At 42.3% G+C, this 18,865-nt stretch overlaps 1 protein-coding gene across 1 annotated transcript in view; it reads left to right on the top strand.

The window, feature by feature from the left end:
- The window catches only part of LOC126187947 (phosphatidylserine lipase ABHD16A), a 181,388-nt gene that overhangs the window by 71,810 nt on the left and 90,713 nt on the right, over window positions 1-18,865 (top strand). Inside the window, exon 8 of the mRNA XM_049929322.1 lies at window positions 12,753-12,917. Coding sequence (XP_049785279.1) covers window positions 12,753-12,917 — 165 coding nt within the window. The remainder of the gene's footprint in view (window positions 1-12,752; window positions 12,918-18,865) is intronic.

Raw genomic sequence — 18,865 nt, forward strand, 5'->3', positions numbered from 1 at the left:
ATGATGAGACTTACCAAACAAAAGCGCTGGCAGGTCGATAGACACACAAACATACACACAAAATTCTAGCTTTCGCAACCAACGGTTGCCTCATCAGGAAAGAGGGAAGGAGAGGGAAAGACGAAAGGATGTGGGTTTTAAGGGAGAGGGTAAGGAGTCATTCCAGTCCCGGGAGCGGAAAGACTTACCTTAGGGGGAAAAAAGGACGGGTATACACTCGCACACACACACACACACACATATCCATCCGCATATACACAGACACAAGCAGACATTTCGATGAGGCAACAGTTTGTTGCGAAAGCTTGAATTTTGTGTGTATGTTTGTGTACGTTTGTGTGTCTGTCGACCTGCCAGCACTTTCATTTGGTAAGTCACATCATCTTTGTTTTTAGGTATATTTTTCCCACGTGGAATGTTTCCCTGTATTATATATATATATATATATATATATATATGAGGGAAACATTCCACGTGGGAAAAATATAACTAAAAAGAGAGATGATGAGACTTACCAAACAAAAGCGCTGACACACACACACACACACACACACACACACACACACACACACACTTACAGAAGCTACTCAACTATTTTCCATTTTTAGATCACCTACAATACTCAGATATTTCAGTAAGTGTAAAACTCCTAAAAATATTAACATGCTGCATACTCTTTACAATATCTCATAGCTTTACATGTACTATTGCTAGTACTATTATTCTAGTGACAACAACACAGAGAAAAACAAGAACATAAAATGAAAGTCAATACCCTCCAATGCAATCAGAAGTCGGAAAGAGAGTGACACCTGTTCTGGAACTATAAGAAATGTTGAGAATAGAATTCCGTTATTTGTCAACTCTCGGGAACCCCTGATGGCAAGTGGTTATTTCCGTACCAGTACGTAAATCTACATCTACATCTACATTTATACACCGCAAGCCACCCAACGGTGTGTGGCGGAGGGCACTTTACGTGCCACTGTCATTACCTCCCTTTTCGGTTCCAGTCGCGTATGGTTCGCAGGGAGAACGACTGTCTGAAAGCCTCCGTGCGCGCTCAAATCTCTCTAATTTTACATTCGTGATCTCCTCGGGAGGTATAAGTAGGGGAAGCAATATATTCGATACCTCATCCAGAAACGCACCCTCTCGAAACCTGGCGAGCAAGCTACACTGCGATGCAGAGCGCCTCTCTTGCAGAGTCTGCCACTTGAGTTTGCTAAACATCTCCGTAATGCTATCACGGGTACCAAATAACCCTGTGACGAAACGCGCCGCTCTTCTTTGGATCTTCTCTATCTCCTCCGTCAACCCAATCTGACGAGCAATACTCAAGTATAGGGCGAACGAGTGTTTTGTAAGCCACTTCCTTTGTTGATGGACTACATTTTCTAAGGACTCTCCCAATGAATCTCAACCTGGCACCCGCCTTACCAACAATTAATTGTATATGATCATTCCACTTCAAATCGTTCCGCACGCATACTCCCAGATATTTTACAGAAGTAACTGCTACCAGTGTTTGTTCCGCTATCATATAATCATACAATAAAGGATCCTTCTTTCTATGTATTCGCAATACATTACATTTGTCTATGTTAAGGGTCAGTTGCCACTCCCTGCACCAAGTGCCTATCCGCTGCAGATCTTCCTGCATTTCGCTACAATTTTCTAATGCTGCAACTTCTCTGTATACTACAGCATCATCCGCGAAAAGCCGCATGGAACTTCCGACACTATCTACTAGGTCATTTATATATATTGTGAAAAGCAATGGTCCCATAACACTCCCCTGTGGCACACCTGACAGTTATCTCCATAGTTGCCCAAATTCCTTGTAACTATTTGTACCACCCGCCCAAACTAAATTGACACACAGAGCAGTGACTCAAGGGAATGAGTGTACTTGTGCAATGTATTTACACTTGCTTCTATCAGCCATCACTCTAACGTTAACTTTATTTGATGGCTTGTGTTGAAAGTAGGGACAGTGCACAAAATAGTACACCATTCTATCAACAGATTTCCATGGCATACAGAACACCTCCCACATGGTCTGTCCCTCAGCACCGTAGCCAGAGCTCAGATGAGTTGACGCAGAAGCGTAGTACGATCTTCGGTAAACATATGGTGCGAGGTGTCAGTTATTGACATAACTTGTAGTATTAGATGAGCAGTTATCACAGTAACTGCTACTACTCAATAACCAGATATTTCTATCAGTTATGTTATTTTTTGGCATCTCTACCATTTTTGCAGTGAAACTTCTTTTATTTTTACATAAATTCAAAAAGCATGAAAATTATAAGTCTGACAAAAATGTATACATCAAAGCGTAAATGTTTAGAAAACATTTATTCTGACACATTAATATGTGGGGTATAGCCTATGTACATAATATACAAATCAGTCTGACAAAGACATGGATACCATGACTCATATTACTGGGAGTCAGAACTGTTCTCATGTCAAACATTGTATTAAAGTATGTTGAAAATGACCTCTCACTATCAACATTACTGACTGGGATCCACAAATCCTTCGCTGCAGCTTCCACAAAATACGTAGTCTGATTTCAGGGAAAGAAGAATAGAAATCACATCTATTTCTTTACCTCCTCTGCAAGAACTGGCAAATAAAACACTAAAAACTGTATATGGCTAAAGATACACAGATATTGAAAGTTCTTGTTGAATGGGAATTTGCTTCATTAGCTGAGAGTTTTCTGCACTATCTAAATTACCTTTCATTACGTTTCTTGGATCAAATCGTTCACTGATGGAAGAAATGACCATCGTTCCTGTGTCACACTCTGTTAAGTGGTTCAGTTTACTAGGCTTCCTCTACCTACAGACTGGAACAGCAATGTTAAATGTACTTGCATTTGCTTCGGCAGTTCATGAGGTTGTCTTGGGTTGGGTTGGGGGACATGCATCCTCTTGTAGTTGAAAGCTCTTTGAAAGGCCACTAAGCATAGATTGTAGAACATGAATTAACGGTACCTAGGAGCACTCTGATGTCAGCAGCAAATTGCAACATTTCGAGCAATGCTTAGCAAGAAAATAGGTAGGCACTGATTCCTTTTTTTACTTCATTAGAGGTCAAAGCTTTAAAAAAGTTTCCAGCAACACACACTCTTAAATAGTTTCAACGAATTCTACTATATCATTGAGATATTCTCCAAGCTACTCAATACTTTCAAACCCTGAGTTCCAGCTTGTGGTAACAGGAAAAGGGAAAAGTTTAGCTTTTGTGGGTTGATCTTCATATTTCTGATTTAAGAATTGAATGTGCACATACTTTCTGTTTTGGTATTAAGGAAGGTGTGTTTTGTCTTCAATGACACAATGGTTCAAATCACCAAGTTCTGCACCCCAGCACTCCCTGTGTACTAACCTTTCTGAAACTAGAGCTCTAATTGCATTTATACACTTGCCCACATAATGGGCTGAATCGGAAGTTATGGAAACTACATGTCAGCACTGAATTTCAAGTTTCTGAATTACAATCATTATTGCTTGCGAACATTCGTTTGCATTTGCAGTAACTGTCACTCCCCCTGCAAACAGCATCTGAACTGCATCATCACCACAGTACTTTTATCAGAACCATGAACACACACTATTGTGTCCATCATTTCATCACAAAGAATGGAAACACTCTCATCTTCAACAGCTTCTTTTAATCTTTGCTCCTCCTCTTCCTCCTCCTCCTCCTCCTCCTCCTCCTCCTCCTCTTTGAGAGTACAGAAAGCATATTTAGTTGAGGTGCTGAGAACCATAAGGGCCTAAAGCACACCATTGTCAAGCACACATGTAAGTGAATGTCAGAGAAACCAGTAAATCAGGTTTTTGCGAATGTTCATATACACAATGTGGGCCTACAACACAGATAAACTTGACTCACCATAAGATCAACAGATGTCAGAAGCTTGAATAAATGCTACAAACTTGCAATTGAGAATGGTGTGCTGTAGGTCCTTATGGTTCTCATTGCCTCAATTCAATTCTAATTCCCATGTAAATGTAGTAAGTGATAATATGAAAAAAAAAAAGGTATTCGGTTGTGGGGCTTCTTATTGGCAACATAGCAACTGCGCAGCAATTGTGCGTTGCTGTGCCCAACTCACACACACACACACACACACACACACACACGTAAAAAGGGGTTGCCAGCTTTCATACGTCATCCCAAAACTTCATGCTGTATACGTTATAAAATCCTGACAACTGACAGTTTGGTTAGATTGAGTGTGTTGCTCTAATTCTACATTTTAAAGTTCTTGCCACGTGACAGTTGGCAGCACTGACAAGTCCGAATTTTGCTGATTCACAAGGTCTCGATCTCATTCTTGCTATAAAAGTAAGTGTTGTGACAGTGCCATCACATTTAACAGTGCCACCACGACAGTACGCGCAAACGGCGATAGAGGCTCTCCGCAACTCGGCTGAGCGCGGGAGCGCCACCTAGCTACGAATGGCGCCGGCCGCATGTCACGGCACGGCAGTCGAATAAGAGATACTGAGTTATCATGTAACCAGCTATTGTTTCTAAGTGAGTGTGTTTGAATATCCACGCAAGTATTGGTGATTAAAGGTTATAACACTTTTTGGCGACGAGAATGGGATATTTTCACTGTGTTGTGGATTTGTGTGTTCGTGAAGGGGCTGACATGGAACAGCTTATGCAAGCGCTCATTGAACAACAAACACAGCTGACGGCTGCTATTCAGGCACAACAAACACAGCTGATGGCTGCTAATCAGGCATTGTCGACGTCGCTTACTCATCGTCTGTCTTCCTCTTCTCCGCCTCCATTCCCTCCTTACGACGAGGCTGCTGAAGCCTGGGAGGATTATGAGAAGCGTTTGTGGCAACACTTCTTGGCGTTCGGCATTGTCGACGCTCCTATGTGTAAGTCGTTATTTCTATCTTGGATTTCCCCACGGATCTATCAGCTGCTATCTCAGTTAGCCCCTCTGCGGGAACCTGCCTCTCTGTCCTTCCAAGAAATGTGTGACTTATTGTCAAACTATTACCGAAAAAACACCCACGTCGTTGCCGCCCAAGTGGCGTTCTACCGGTGTCGTAAACAGCCCCATCAATCTTACCGGGCTTGGGCGGCGGAACTACACGGTCTGAGTAGGGAATGTCAGTTTGTCATGGACACTCATCAAGAGTCATATGCTGACTCAATGGTTAGGGATGCTATTCTACGGCTTGCTCCTGATAAAGAAGTTCGGCAATGTGCCCTACAACTGCCAAACCCGTCGTTGTCGGAAGTTCTAAGCATCGCTCAATCCTTTGAAGTGTCTCCCGCTGCTGGTGCACAAATAGACGCGTGGTGTGATGTAGGCGCTGTACAGTCAACTTTCGACACGGACAATTTGCCTGTTTCACAGGAGAACGAAGATGTGGCGGCGGTTCACTCGCGTAAACAATGTCGCGTTGTGCGGCAACACTCGCAGTGAAAACAGCAACCACAGAAGCAGGTTCGTTCCGCACTTCCTTCTTGTCCACGTTGTTTCGTACAGCATGACAGGGCCGCATGTCCAAAACGTTAGGCCACGTGTAATTCATGTAGGAAAAAAGGCCACATTGCTTCTGTGTGTCAGTTCCCTAAAGTTCCTGTCGACGAGGACGAGGCATCGGACATGGATGTTAACTGTGTGCTTTCTCAAACAAATAAGTTGTTTGTTACTGTTCATGTTCTGGATAAAGACATTCGCATGCAAGTGGACACTGGCTCTGCAGTAACTCTCATTAATTCTGACACATATTTGGAGTTGGACTCCCCTCCCTTGTCTCCAGTTATGCGAACTCTGAGAACTTATAATAAACAGAAAATTCCTATCATTGGCCAGTTTGATGCTTCCACTGCCTACAAGTCTGTTGTTAGGCTCCTCACATTTTATGTGGTGGATCATGCGGGCACTGAAAACCTGTTCGGTTATGATGCTTTCCAGTTGTTCGGGTTCTCCATTGATGATGATGTGCACCTCATATCTGAGGATATTCCGTATCGACAGCTGGATGGATTGTGTTCTGAATTTTCGTCCGTGTTCTCTGCTGGTCTGGGTCGTGCCAAGGATTTTGAAGCCCACATTACTCTTAAACCTACAGCTCGCCCTAAGTTTTTCCGGGCACTCCCTATTCTGGAGGCGTTGCGTGCACCTGTCAATGCTGAGATAGACAGGTTAACAGCTTCAGGGATTCTCCTTCCTGTTACCTCCAGCGAATAGGCATCGCCAATCGTGGTGGTTTCTAAACCAAATGGGAGTCTGCGATTGTGTGGTGATTTTAAAGCCACTGTCAACGCTCAGAGCCTCATTGACACTTATCCTCTTCCCCGTCCTGCGGAGTTATTTACCAAGCTCGCTGGGGGCTGTCTACGGTCAAAGAACTTCAGGCGTTTCTAGGCAAGATTGCTTATTATCACAAATTCATTCCATCCGCAGGGGCGGTAGCTCATCCTCTGCATCAGCTGTTACGCAAAAACATCCCTTTCTGTTGGTCCGACGAGTGTGAGCCGGCTTTAGTCCGCCTGAAGGCTCATTTGTAGTCGGCGCCTTGTCTTGCCACATTCCGTCCGGGTCAGCACTTGGTTCTGGCGACTGACGCGTCACAGTATGGCCTAGGGGCTGTTCTTGCCCATCGGTATGAGGATGGGTCGGAACGACCCATTACTTATGCTTCCAAGACCCTCAACGATGCGCAACAGCGTTACTCTCAAATCGAAAAGGAAGCGCTCGCTATCATTTATGCTCTAAAAAAGTTCAGCTTTTTTTTGTATGGTTCTAAGTTTCATCTCATCACCGACCACAAGCCGCTGGTCTCTCTGTTCAGCCCATCGGCGTCGCTTCTGGATAAGGCAGATCACCGCCTGCAACGTTGGGCCTTATACTTGTCTCATTTTCACTATGAGATTCACTATCGCCCCATGGCCTAGCACGCCAACGCTGACGCATTGTCACGATTGCCGATGGGCCACGACCCGGTTTTCGTTCGTGATGGAACTACTCTGTTTCCACATTGATGAGGAAGAATGTCGTACGGTCGAGGGTTTTCCACTTACAGGTTCGCAGGTCGCGTCGGCTACTGCACGGGACCTGGTCCTGCATCAGGTGATCGGTTTTTTTCAACGGGGTTGGGCGGACAGGACCAAGGGCAGGACATCGAATCCCCTTCGCAACTACCATGCCTTGCGCCTTCGTCTGTCTGTTCGTGATTGTGTTGTTCTTCTGGCCACGGATGGCGCATCTCCATGGGTCGTGGTGCCGGCCTCTCTTCGCAAAGATGTTCTCAAACTGTTGCATGAAGGCCATTGGGGTATTTCTCGGACTACGTCCCTGGCCCGCAGGCATGTTTCTTGGCACGGTATTGATTCGGACATCGCCCACATGGTTGCTGCGTGTGGTCAGTGTGCTCAATAACTGGCTGCACCTCGTACAATGCCCTCTCCGTGGCCTGATCCGGCGCAGCCATGGGAACGGGTGCACGCTGATTTTGCCGGCCCCTTCCTCGGTACTTATTGGCTACTGTTGATTGACTCCTTCTCGAAGTTTCCGTTTGTTGTTAGATGTCTGTCACCCACCACTGCGGCGACAACGCTGGCTTTGTCCAAAATCTTTGTGCTAGAAGGTCTTCCATCCACAATCGTCACGGACAGTGGCCCTCAGTTCTCTTCGCAGGCCTTCCGTGATTTTTGTACTGGACAAGGGATTCATCATGTTACAGCACCGCCCTTCCATCGAATGGGGAGGTCGAGCGCCTTGTCCGCATTTTCAAAAGCCAGATGAAAAAATTCTTTAGTGATTTTTCCACAGATGACGCTCTGCTGCAATTTCTGAGTTCTTATCACTTCACGCCTCTGGGTGATCACAGCCCTGCTGAACTCTTGCATGGCCGCCAACCGCACACTCTACTGCACCTGCTTCACCCCGTCAGGCCTTGTGCTGTGTCCCCTAGTGCGGCAAAATACTTGGTGGGCGCCGACGTGTGGGCACGAGTGTATGGATCTCGCCCTAAATGGATTCCAGGGGTGGTCAAGGCTCTTCGCGGCCTCCGGCTTTGTGAAATACGTACGGATGATGGCATGGTTGTTCGCCATTACGACCAGATGTGCCCACGAGTGGTGGCCACGCCGGTGCCACCGCCCCTTCCTTCGCCTCCACCAGCCCGAGAAGCCAGTCCTGTCACTGCTGCCGATCTACCGTACGTGTTGATGCAGCCGACATTGCTTCCGCTTCCGAGTACGCCGGAACCGGCCCCAGTCGCGACGCCGCCTTCTCCGGGACCCATCTCACTGGAGCACACCCCCAGGTCCACGACACCTATGGATGCTGCTCCGGAGTTTTCACCCATCATCTCGTCCAGGAGGCACGTTCCACGCACGAGCTTCCGTCCTGGACATTTTCAACCATACTCTCGTGTCTCTCCGCGGGATCTTCTCGGGGCCTCACAAGAGGCCATGGATGTCTCCGTAATGTGCAAACGGCGATAGAGGCGCTCCGCAACTCGGCTGAGCGCGCGCGGGAGTGCCACCTAGCTACCAACGGCGCCGGCCGCATGTCACGGCACGGCAGTCGAATAAGAGATACTGAGTTGTTATCATGTAACCAGCTATTGTTTATGTATGTGAGTGTGTTTGAATATCCACACAATTATTGGTGATGAAAGGTTATAACAGTAAGAATAGTTTTTAGGATGAGACAGTGGTTTCTAGGCAAGCATTGAACAATTATCTTCCCTCCAAACTACGTTTCATTACAGGAAACCATATGTCTGCTTGTGTCTGTATATGTGCGGATGGATATGTGTGTGTGTGTGTGTGTGTGTGTGTGTGTGTGTGTGTGTGTGTGTGTGTGTGTGTGCGCGCGCGAGTGTATACCTGTCCCTTTTTCCCCCTAAGGTAAGTCTTTCCGCTCCCGATTCTTACGTCTTTCCCTCTCCTTCCCTCTTTCCTGACGAAGCAACCGTGCGTTGCGAAAGCTTGATATTTGTGTGTGTGTGTGTGTGTGTGTGTGTGTGTGTGTGTGTGTGTGTGTGTGTGTGCGTGTGTGTTTTATTGTGTCGTCTCTACCAGCACTTTCCCGTTTGGTAAGTCACAGCATCCTTTTTTTTAAATATATTTTTCCCATGTGGAATGTTTCTTTCTATTATATTGACATCAGTATAAGCTATTCATATTTCTTCCCCTCAAAAAAATGTAAATTTACATAAACTTGGCACATATTTGTTCATCCTCTCTCTGCTCCAGGTACGAACTTTTACTGGTGGAATATTAGCTTGATTAAAGCTTGAATTGTTGATAAAATGAATTATTCTTTATGGGTTTTTGCTCGTTTTGCCACTGCACTGACATCTGTGGAATTAAATTGCCTTTTGACACCTGTTGTTTTTAGTGCCTTCTCCTTTTTCCTCTTGTGGGAAGAATTGTTGTTAATGTCTTTTGCACATGTCCTTTCTCTGCCACTCAGCTCGCGTATCACTGTGTTTGCACATAAGTATCTTTATAGTTTTGTCAAACACATAAAATCCTCCTGATGAAAATTCTCCTTCTGCTATATTGATAAACTGCAGTGCAAAAACAAATCACAAAATATAAGACTGAATGCACTGGCGATCAGCAACAATTTCAAACACGCAATACACTACCAGGTCAAAGAATGCATCAGATATTGTTGAAAGTCTTACTTCCTTGTGCAGAAAATAAAGTTAGCAATACTTGATAAGACAAAAGGTATCAATATATATGTTGAAGTGGTCTAGAATCAATTGTCATTGATATTTGGATTTCATTGCCACAGCTCGAATCGCTTCAGAAGAAACAATTTCGTCGATTATTTTGCGATTTTGCTTAAAGGTAAATAGTTTCTCATTTTGAGTAAAATTTGTAAAAGTTCATAAAAATTTCACAATTTTGTACTTTGCAAAAATCAGGCCTCTCTGCCGATAACTCATTTTGTGAATTCATTCTCCTGATAGCTCTTGTTTCCTGCCATGCCTATTAATGTGAAGTAACAAGAAGTATTATTTCTCTTACAAATCTCACCATACCCATGCCCATTGCATCTGTAGTTGACAGTCTCATTGGTTCGTTAAGGATACACTTGAAAGTTGTCCAGCACTGCAGAGCTCCTTTTACAGTAGGCCTAATATGCATTGAGTGCTGTGCTCCAAAATATTTAAACCCCCTTTTTCATTTGCATATAGTGTGCTGATACTTTTGCATTAGATAAAAATCACATTGCCAATATATTACATTGACTGTCAATTTTGAAAAAGTATGTCAGACTTTGATATAAACTAATAATGGTAGTATGTTAAAATGCCATGAGTCGCACCATTTCTGTAATTTGTTTTCAGCTGCCAGGCCACCATAATTCAGCATTTGCCTAAGTGCCATGAAGATACCAGCTTTCCAGATTCTTTTCAGATGAGATATGCTAATTGAAATCTTTAGTTTCCTGGAAGCCAAAATACACCCTTTGTGTTCCATCATATGCCGTCCATTCAGTCTATAAAAAGCTCCTTCTCATTGTTCTGTTATGTGAACATTCAGCCAGGATTCAACAGTAAATTAGAGACTGCCAGAAGGGTGCAACAGGGTGTTGCACCACAGGACTGGATCTGGGTGACTTACCAGCTGCTCTGACTGGCACATGTCCCCTATCCCACTGCATTTTATTACAGTTCACCTTTAGTTTTTCTTTCAATATTGTTTTATCTTTTTAACCTTCTGTTTCCTTAGCATTAAGCCTGTGTTATATAGTGACCGGGAGACTGCTCGTCGGATGTGGAAGTTGGCACATCTCTTTGGTTTAGTGCATTTCCTTACCTTTTCTTCCCTCTGCTTTTTACCTGTCTGTCTGTCTGTGTCTCTCTCTCTCTCTCTCTCTCTCTCTCTCTCTCTCTCTCTCTCTGTCTCTGTCTCAGATGCTGCAAAGATAAAATTGACATTTCCTCCTGTCCTCCTCCTGAAAACCTTTAGGCCTTGATAATTAAAGGAGCAAAGGGAGAGACTGATAACTGTGATGATGTTGAGTTCATTTCAACCTCCCCTAAAGTCATTCATTCATTCTCACAATAGAGAGGTTGTTATAATGTTGTAACTGACTTGTATATCTTACAAGGGGACCTTACAGACTGACTCCCTCAGATTTTCTTCATACTTACAGAACTTGAAGGTCAGTGCCCAGACCTCAGTTTTCTAAAGCATTTCTCAAAATCATGAAAAAAAAAGAAAAAAAATAAATTTGAAGATTTGTAGGTCTGAACAGATTGGAGTAATAATTAAACAAAGCCAATGGTTCTAGGAGGTTTCTGCTTCAACTTTCACTAGGCCCATTGTATATGAACAATTTTGAGCAATAATTAAACAAAGCCAATGGTTTTAGACTTGTAATTGCGAGATCTCTGCTTTGACTTTCACTAGGCCCATTGTATATTTTTATTTTCATTCTTTTATTTGAATTCTATATCTTACATCAAATTAAGATGTTGATTAACATATATTGAACCATATATTTTTAAATAAAAATATCATCAATGAAATAGTAAGTGAGGAGCAACTGAATGTCATTGTCCAATGGACACAGTATTTCAGCAAGCAACCACATTGCCATTATCATGTGTGCTGATGAACTGACAGTCTAGGAGCTGGTAATGGGCTTTTATCTCCTTCTCCCATCTCTCTGACTTGCCACTCCATGTGCAATGTGCACTGAAAGTACAGGCTGTTGATAAGCTAGGTCTCTGCAGTATCCTTTCTTTCAGGAGTGCTAGTCTAGCAAGTTTTGCAGCAGGGCTTTTGTGAAGTTTGGAAAATAAGAGATGAGATTCTGGTAGAAGTAAAGCTATGAGGACAAGTTGTGTGTCATGCTGGGGTAGAGCAGTTGCTAGAGCACTTGCCCGCAAAAAGTAAAGGTCCTGAATTCGAGTCTGACTCCAGAATACAATTTTAATCTGCCAGGAAGTTTTGTATCAGCGCACACTCCACTTCTGGATGAAAAGAACATTCTGTATGCAGCTTGTAACATTAAAAAAAGGCTGTCTACTTTGTCTCTGAGTTTTGCTTCAGACTTGCCTATAGTTATTTCAGGGCACCAGTTTTCTTCATAAGATGGACAGTGTCTTAGGCAGTACTACAGTACTGACTGAAAGTATTCTAGCAGTGCTGAATTTTTGGGTCATTGCCCTCATCTACAGTGTGTGTGTGGAATACAGTAAGTGGGTTTTAGAGCATTGTCAATGATACAGGACACAAGACATGCCCTTACAGCTGTTTGTCTTAATCTTATTCTCCAACTCTTTTCCGTCATCTCCTCAACTGAATTTTATAAACAGTTTATACACATTTTTGATGATTATCACAAAGTATTTGACAAACTTATCTTTGAATAATCATTTTTTCATTCCATTGTGTGTATTCAGAAGCTTCTGTTGTTTATTACATAAATGCCACAAGATTTTAATGAACCAAATAAATGCTGGATGTCATAGTTGCCATTTGAATGTAAGCTCTAAAGGTTGCCAGAAAGTGACATGAGCCTCACACGAGCTGTTCTTTTTTGTGGATTTCTTACCACAGAATACATTACTTTTTGTTGGCGTGAGCAAGGAAACATTAGGACATTATTAATTTTAAGTTTTCACCTGAAATGATGACTCCAATAATAATGTCACCAGAATTAGATATTTTACTGCATAAGATGGACACAAATGACGTTTTTATTTTTCTCACAGGGAGCACCATATCCACCTCAAGAACTTCATGCAGTTGACATTGTAATGCAGTTTGCACTTCACAAGCTCGGGTTCATGCCAGAAAATATAGTACTTTTTGGCTGGAGTATTGGAGGATATGCAACAACATGGGCAGCAATGAACTATCCCGATGTGAAAGGAGTGGTAAGTGTTATGGAAATTTTGTGTGGTGTTCTGTTGATTTGGGGTTTATTATTATGAAACAGCATTTGACACTTCAAAGAAAGAAGTCAATTTCTTTTTGCATCACAATTAATCAGAGACATTTGTTATAATTCTGGGCAAATGTTTCTTTAATATGTGTGTGTGTATGTGTGTGTGTGTGTGTGTGTGTGTGTGTGTGTAAAATTACACAAGTGGAAGCTGAAATGAATTTTGAGAGGTGTGATGTATAATTAACATTGATATTTTATAGTAAGATATATAAAACTACCCATTACTAACAAGTAATTATATATTACATACATATTATCTCAGATGTGCATCAGATCATATACCAAATTCAGTTGTTTATCTGAAGATGATATGTTCCGTTTTTAAACCTACATGTGCTGGACAAAGATGACGCTAAAAGATCAAAGCTGACTTCAGTTGAAAATAAAGTATTAGGTCAGATAGACGCGTATAACTGAAACTGACATATTTCATTTGGTCATAATTCCTGGGATCTGTATGTCTGTGTGGAATTGTAAACTGTACCTAATTCTTTGTGGTAACTAGTACATCCTGGTGTATGTTCATCACAATTATTTCACAAAAATAGACAAGCTGTTTCCTTCTGCTTTCGTGTATAGTAAAACCATACCTCATAAGATGGCTGTGGAAGGGCTAACCCCCCCCCCCCCCCCCGCCCCCCCCACCCCCACACAAAAAAAAAATAAATAAATACATGTATGAAATCAAAATATCCACGGGTGTACTGCTGGTCTACAGTGTCCAACGGGCACAATATTTCGGCGATCATACATGTCGCCATCATCAGGTGAACTGACGGACTGAGCTCCTGTGAACGTGCCGGCATGAAGATCCGTACGCTATGACTGCTCAGAGGGAACTGGGTTCGGTCGCGGCGGCGGCCGATTTAAAACCCTCCGACCACGGCGCGCTCCCCCCGCTGTCCGCACCCCGCGCCATGGTCGCGCGGTGGAACAGATTGCGACGGCGCCTGAGATGACGTCGGAGTGATGGCTCTGTCCGCTGTGGTCGTCACAACTATACGTTTGCTCGATTTACTCTTGCTGGCACGTTCACAGGAGCTCAGTGTGTCAGTTCACCTGATGATGGCGACATGTATGATCACTGAAATATTGTGCCCGTTGGACACTGTAGACTGGCAGTACATCCGTGAATACTTTGATTATCAAATACGCTGGGAGAAACTCAAGAATCACATATATGAAAGATACAGGTTGGCAGTCAGGACTGTGCAGGGTTGTAAATACAATATCAAATAGAGATAATGCAGGAGTAGGTCTAATAATGAGTAAGAAAATATGAATCCAGGTAAGCTAATATGAACAGCATAGTGGAATCATTAATGTAATCAAGGTGGAAAAGAAGCTGACACCCACCACAGTAGCGAAAGTTTATATGCCCACTAGCTCCACAGATAATGAAGAAATGTAAAGAATTTGTGATGAGATAAAGTAAATTATTTATATAGTTAAGGGAAAGGTAGATATAATTGTGATGGGTTACTAGAATTTGATAGTGGGAAAAGGAAGATAAGGAAAAGGAGTGGGAGAATATGGACTAGACGAAAGGAAGGGAAACGGAACCCCCATCCCCTCCCTTCCCTTCCCCTACTCTGCTAGAATTTTTTGCAAAGCATAATTTAATCATTGCTAACAGTTTACAAATCAAATCATGTAAGAAGATTGTATACATGGAAAAGACCTGGAGACACCGGAAGATTTCAGATCAATTATATAATGGTAAGGCAGAAATTTATAACTAGATTTTAAACTTTAAGACATTTTCAGAGGCAGATATGAACTCCTGACCATAATTTATTGGTTATAAACGGCAGATTACAATTGCAGAAAATGCAAAAAGGTAGGACTTTAAGGAGATGGTACCTGGACAAATTTACAGAACCAGAGGGAGCATTAGGCAATGAGTGACGGAAATGGGGGAAAGAATAATAGATGAGGAATGGGTAGCTTTGAGAGATGAAATGGTGAGAGCAGCAGAGGACGGAATAAGTAAAGAGCCAAGACCTAGTAGAAATCCTTGGATAATGCACGAGATACATTGAATTTAATTGATGAAAAGGGGAAAATCAAAAAATGCAGCAAATGAAGCAGGCACAAGGGAATACAGACGTTTCAAGAATTAGATTGACAAAAAATTTAAAAAATGGCTAAACAGCAATGGATACAGAACAAATGCAAGGCTGTCAAAGTATGTGCAACTATGGGAAATACAGATACCACCTATTGAATGACCAAAGAGAGATTTGGGGAAAAGAGGAGCAACTGCGTTAACATTGAGAATTCAGATAAGCCAGTACTAAGCTAAGAAAGGAGAGCTGAAAGGTGGGAGGAATATATGGAGGGTCTTTACTAGGGAAATAAAAGTGAAGACGGACATTTGAGACACCCTCTAGATAAGCACGCATCTTAAAGAACTTGCTTTTGGTGCTGGTTCAAAATCACCTGGGCCAACGATGAGGGCCGAAGTTACAGCCAGTCCAGATGTGGTCTGGCACCCACATTCTGCTTCAGTTACATGCTGTGAAAAAATACGGAAAACTTTCTCACTCTTGCACGTAGATAATACTAGATGCAGTCATATAGGGTACACGGATTCTGTCATAGAGAGTGAATAGGAGACTGATGATCTTAGATGTTCAGTCTCCTCAAACCCATTGTCAGCAGCAGCAACAATATTCTAGACATAGAAGAGGACGTAGATGGTGGAAGATAAGATGCTGCGAGAAGAATTTGAAAGAGCACTGGCAGGTAGCAGTTGAAACAAAGTACCGGAAGTAGACAACATCCTCTTAGAATGATTGATATCCCTGGGAAAGTCAGACATCACAAAACTATACCACCTGATGTGCAAGAGGTGTGAGACAGGTGAAGTACTCTCAGACTTCAAGAAGAATGTGATAATTCCAGTTCCAAAGAAAGCAGATTCTAACAGGTGTGAATAGTACTGAATCATCAATTTAATAAGTCATGGTTTGCAAAACATTTACATGGATTATTTACAGAAGTATGGAGAAACTGGTAGAGGCTGACACAGGGGAAGATCAGTTTGGGGGAAATGTAGGAATACTTCAAGCAATACTAGCCCTATGACTTTTCTTAGAAGAAAGATTGAAGAAAGGCAAACACGTGTTCATCATTTGTAGACTTCGAAAAAGCCTTTGACAATGTTGACTGGAGTCCAGTCTTTGAAAGTCTGTTGGTAGGAGTTATAAAATAAAAGGAATTAAAGGTTATATGCAGCTGTGAAAGGCAAACGGTAGTTGAAAATGTAGGAGATATGATTGTAGCCTACCGCCAATGCTAAGAGAGTCACTCCAAAAGAAATGCACACTATTTTTTTTTTTTAAATCCATCTTTTATTCTACATGTTTGAAAGTTTTACAGTGTTTAGATACATCCTTTAGGAACAATATTTTCATTTCTCAACTGCCTTATGCTATCTTGGAACCAGTGCCTGTATACCCGCACGGTAAAATTCTGGACCAACCTGTTGGAGCCACTGTTTGGCAAAGTGCACAAGGGAGTCATCATCTTCAAATCTTGTTCCATGAAGAGAGTCTTTCAGTTTCCCAAAGAGATGATAGTCACATGGAGCCAGGTCAGGACTGTAAGGCGGGTGTTTCAGTGTTGTCCATCTGAGTTTTGTGATCGCTTCCATGGTTTTTTGACTGACATGTGGCTGTGCATTGTCATGCAACAGCAAAACATCCTGCTTTTGCCGATGTGGTCGAACACGACTCAGTCGAGCTTGAAGTTTCTTCAGTGTCATCACATATGCCTCCAAATTTATGGTGGTTCCACTTGGCGACTCTTGACGTCCACAAGCAAGAGTCCTTCGGAATTGAAAAACACCGTAGCCATAACTTTTCCAGCAGAAGGTGTGGTTTTCAATTTTTTTTTTTTTTCTTGGGTGAATTTGCACGATGCCATTCCATTGATTGCCTCTTTGTCTCTGGTGCAAAATGATGGAGCCATGTTTCACCACCTGTCAGAATTCTTCCAAGAAATTCATCTCCACCATTCTCGTACTGTTCCAAAATTTCGCTGCATACCATTTTTGTTGTTTCTTTGTAAGCCACTGTCAACATCTTGGGAACCCACCTGTCACAAACCTTTTTGAACGCCATCACTTTCAGTATTCTGCAAACACTTTCTTCCCCTATCCCAATGTGGCAAGACAATTCATTCACTGTGATGCGTCTGTCAGCAGTCACCAATTCGTTAACACTCTGCACATTGTCTGGAGTGTGTGCAGTACGAGGCCTGCTGCTGCAAAGACAATCCTCAATATTGCCGTGCCTGCTTTCATCATGTAACCTGCTTGCCCACCAACTAACTGTACTGTGATCGACAGCAGCATCTTCATACACCTTTTTCAACCTCTTGTTGATATTTCCTACTGTCTCGTTTTCACAGCACAGGAATTCTATGACAGCATGTTGCTTCTGACGAACGTCAAGTGTAGCAGCCATCTTGAAGACATGCTGTGATGGCGCCACTCACGGGAAAAGGTTGAACTAAGTTTGAAAACAAGTGGGAAAATGTATCTACACACTGTAAAACTTTCATACATGCAGAATGAAAACTGTATTTTTACAAAAATAGTGTGCATTTCTTTTGGAGTGACCCTCGTATTTAATCTGTAAATCGATCAAACAGTAAAGAACAAATAAGGAAAAGGAATGAAAGATCAGGTAGAAGAGAGAAAAAACTTTGAAGTTTGCTGATGAAGAGGCAGCAAAGGACTTGGAATGGATGGTATGTTTAAAAGAGGTTATAAAGTGAACATGAGCAAAAGTAAAACAAAAAATAGATAAGTTTTGCTATTTGAGCAGCAAAATAACATGATGACAGAGGTAGAGACAATATAAAATGCGGACTTGCTAAAAAAGGAAAGCATTTCTGAAAAAGAGGGATTTTTTTATCATTGAATTAAATTTAAGTGTTTTTCGTGAGTGTTGCCTTGTATGGATACAAAACATGGACAACAAGCATTTCAGACAAAGAGAATTAAAGTTTTTAAAATGCTGATGATTAGATCAGTAAATTGTGTAATTAATGAGGAGGTACTGAATCGAACTATGGATAAAAGAAATCATCGCACAACTTCACTGAAGTAGGGATCAGTTGATAGGACACATTCTGAGTCATTAGGAAGTAGTCAGTTTGGTACTGGAGGGAAATGTGGAGGGTCAAAATTGTTGAGGGAGACCAATGGATGAATATAATAAGCAGGTTCAAATGAATGTAGGGTGCACTAGTTATTTGGAGAACGGACTTGCGCGGGATAGACTAGCATGGAGAGCTGCATCACACCAGTCTGTGAATGGAAGACCACATCATCATGATTATCAACAACAACAGCAAATGAAAGATTTGCATTATATGTAAAAATGTTTTTTATAGACATGAATGTGACAACTAATTACTTGTGGAGAAAATGTATTTATCATTAACGAAAGTAACTACTCAATGCAGACCAGAGTTACAATGGTGGTACAATGTAGTCAAACATCAAACAAGAAAGTGTAAAATTTACTACTGTATGCAGTGCAAGCTTGTAGATGAAGCCAGTTGAACAGACTCCCTACCGTGCAGAGTGGCCACGTGGTTTGAGGCATCATGTCACTGCTTGCGCGGCCCCTCCCACCAGAGGTTCGAGTCCTCCCTAGGGCATGGTTGTGTGTGTTGTTAGTTGTTAGTTTAAGTAGTGTGTAAGTCTAAGGACCAATGACCTCAGCAGTTTGGTCCCTTCGGAATTCACACACATTTTAACAAACTCCCTCCTAAGGCAGGGTGCACTTACATTTACATAAAATGGAATATTCCAGAATATACTTCTACTAAATTAATAAGAAAGTCCCAGAACTTTTAGAA

This window comes from Schistocerca cancellata, chromosome 5 (genome assembly GCF_023864275.1).
Source record: "Schistocerca cancellata isolate TAMUIC-IGC-003103 chromosome 5, iqSchCanc2.1, whole genome shotgun sequence".
Lineage (NCBI taxonomy): Eukaryota > Metazoa > Arthropoda > Insecta > Orthoptera > Acrididae > Schistocerca > Schistocerca cancellata.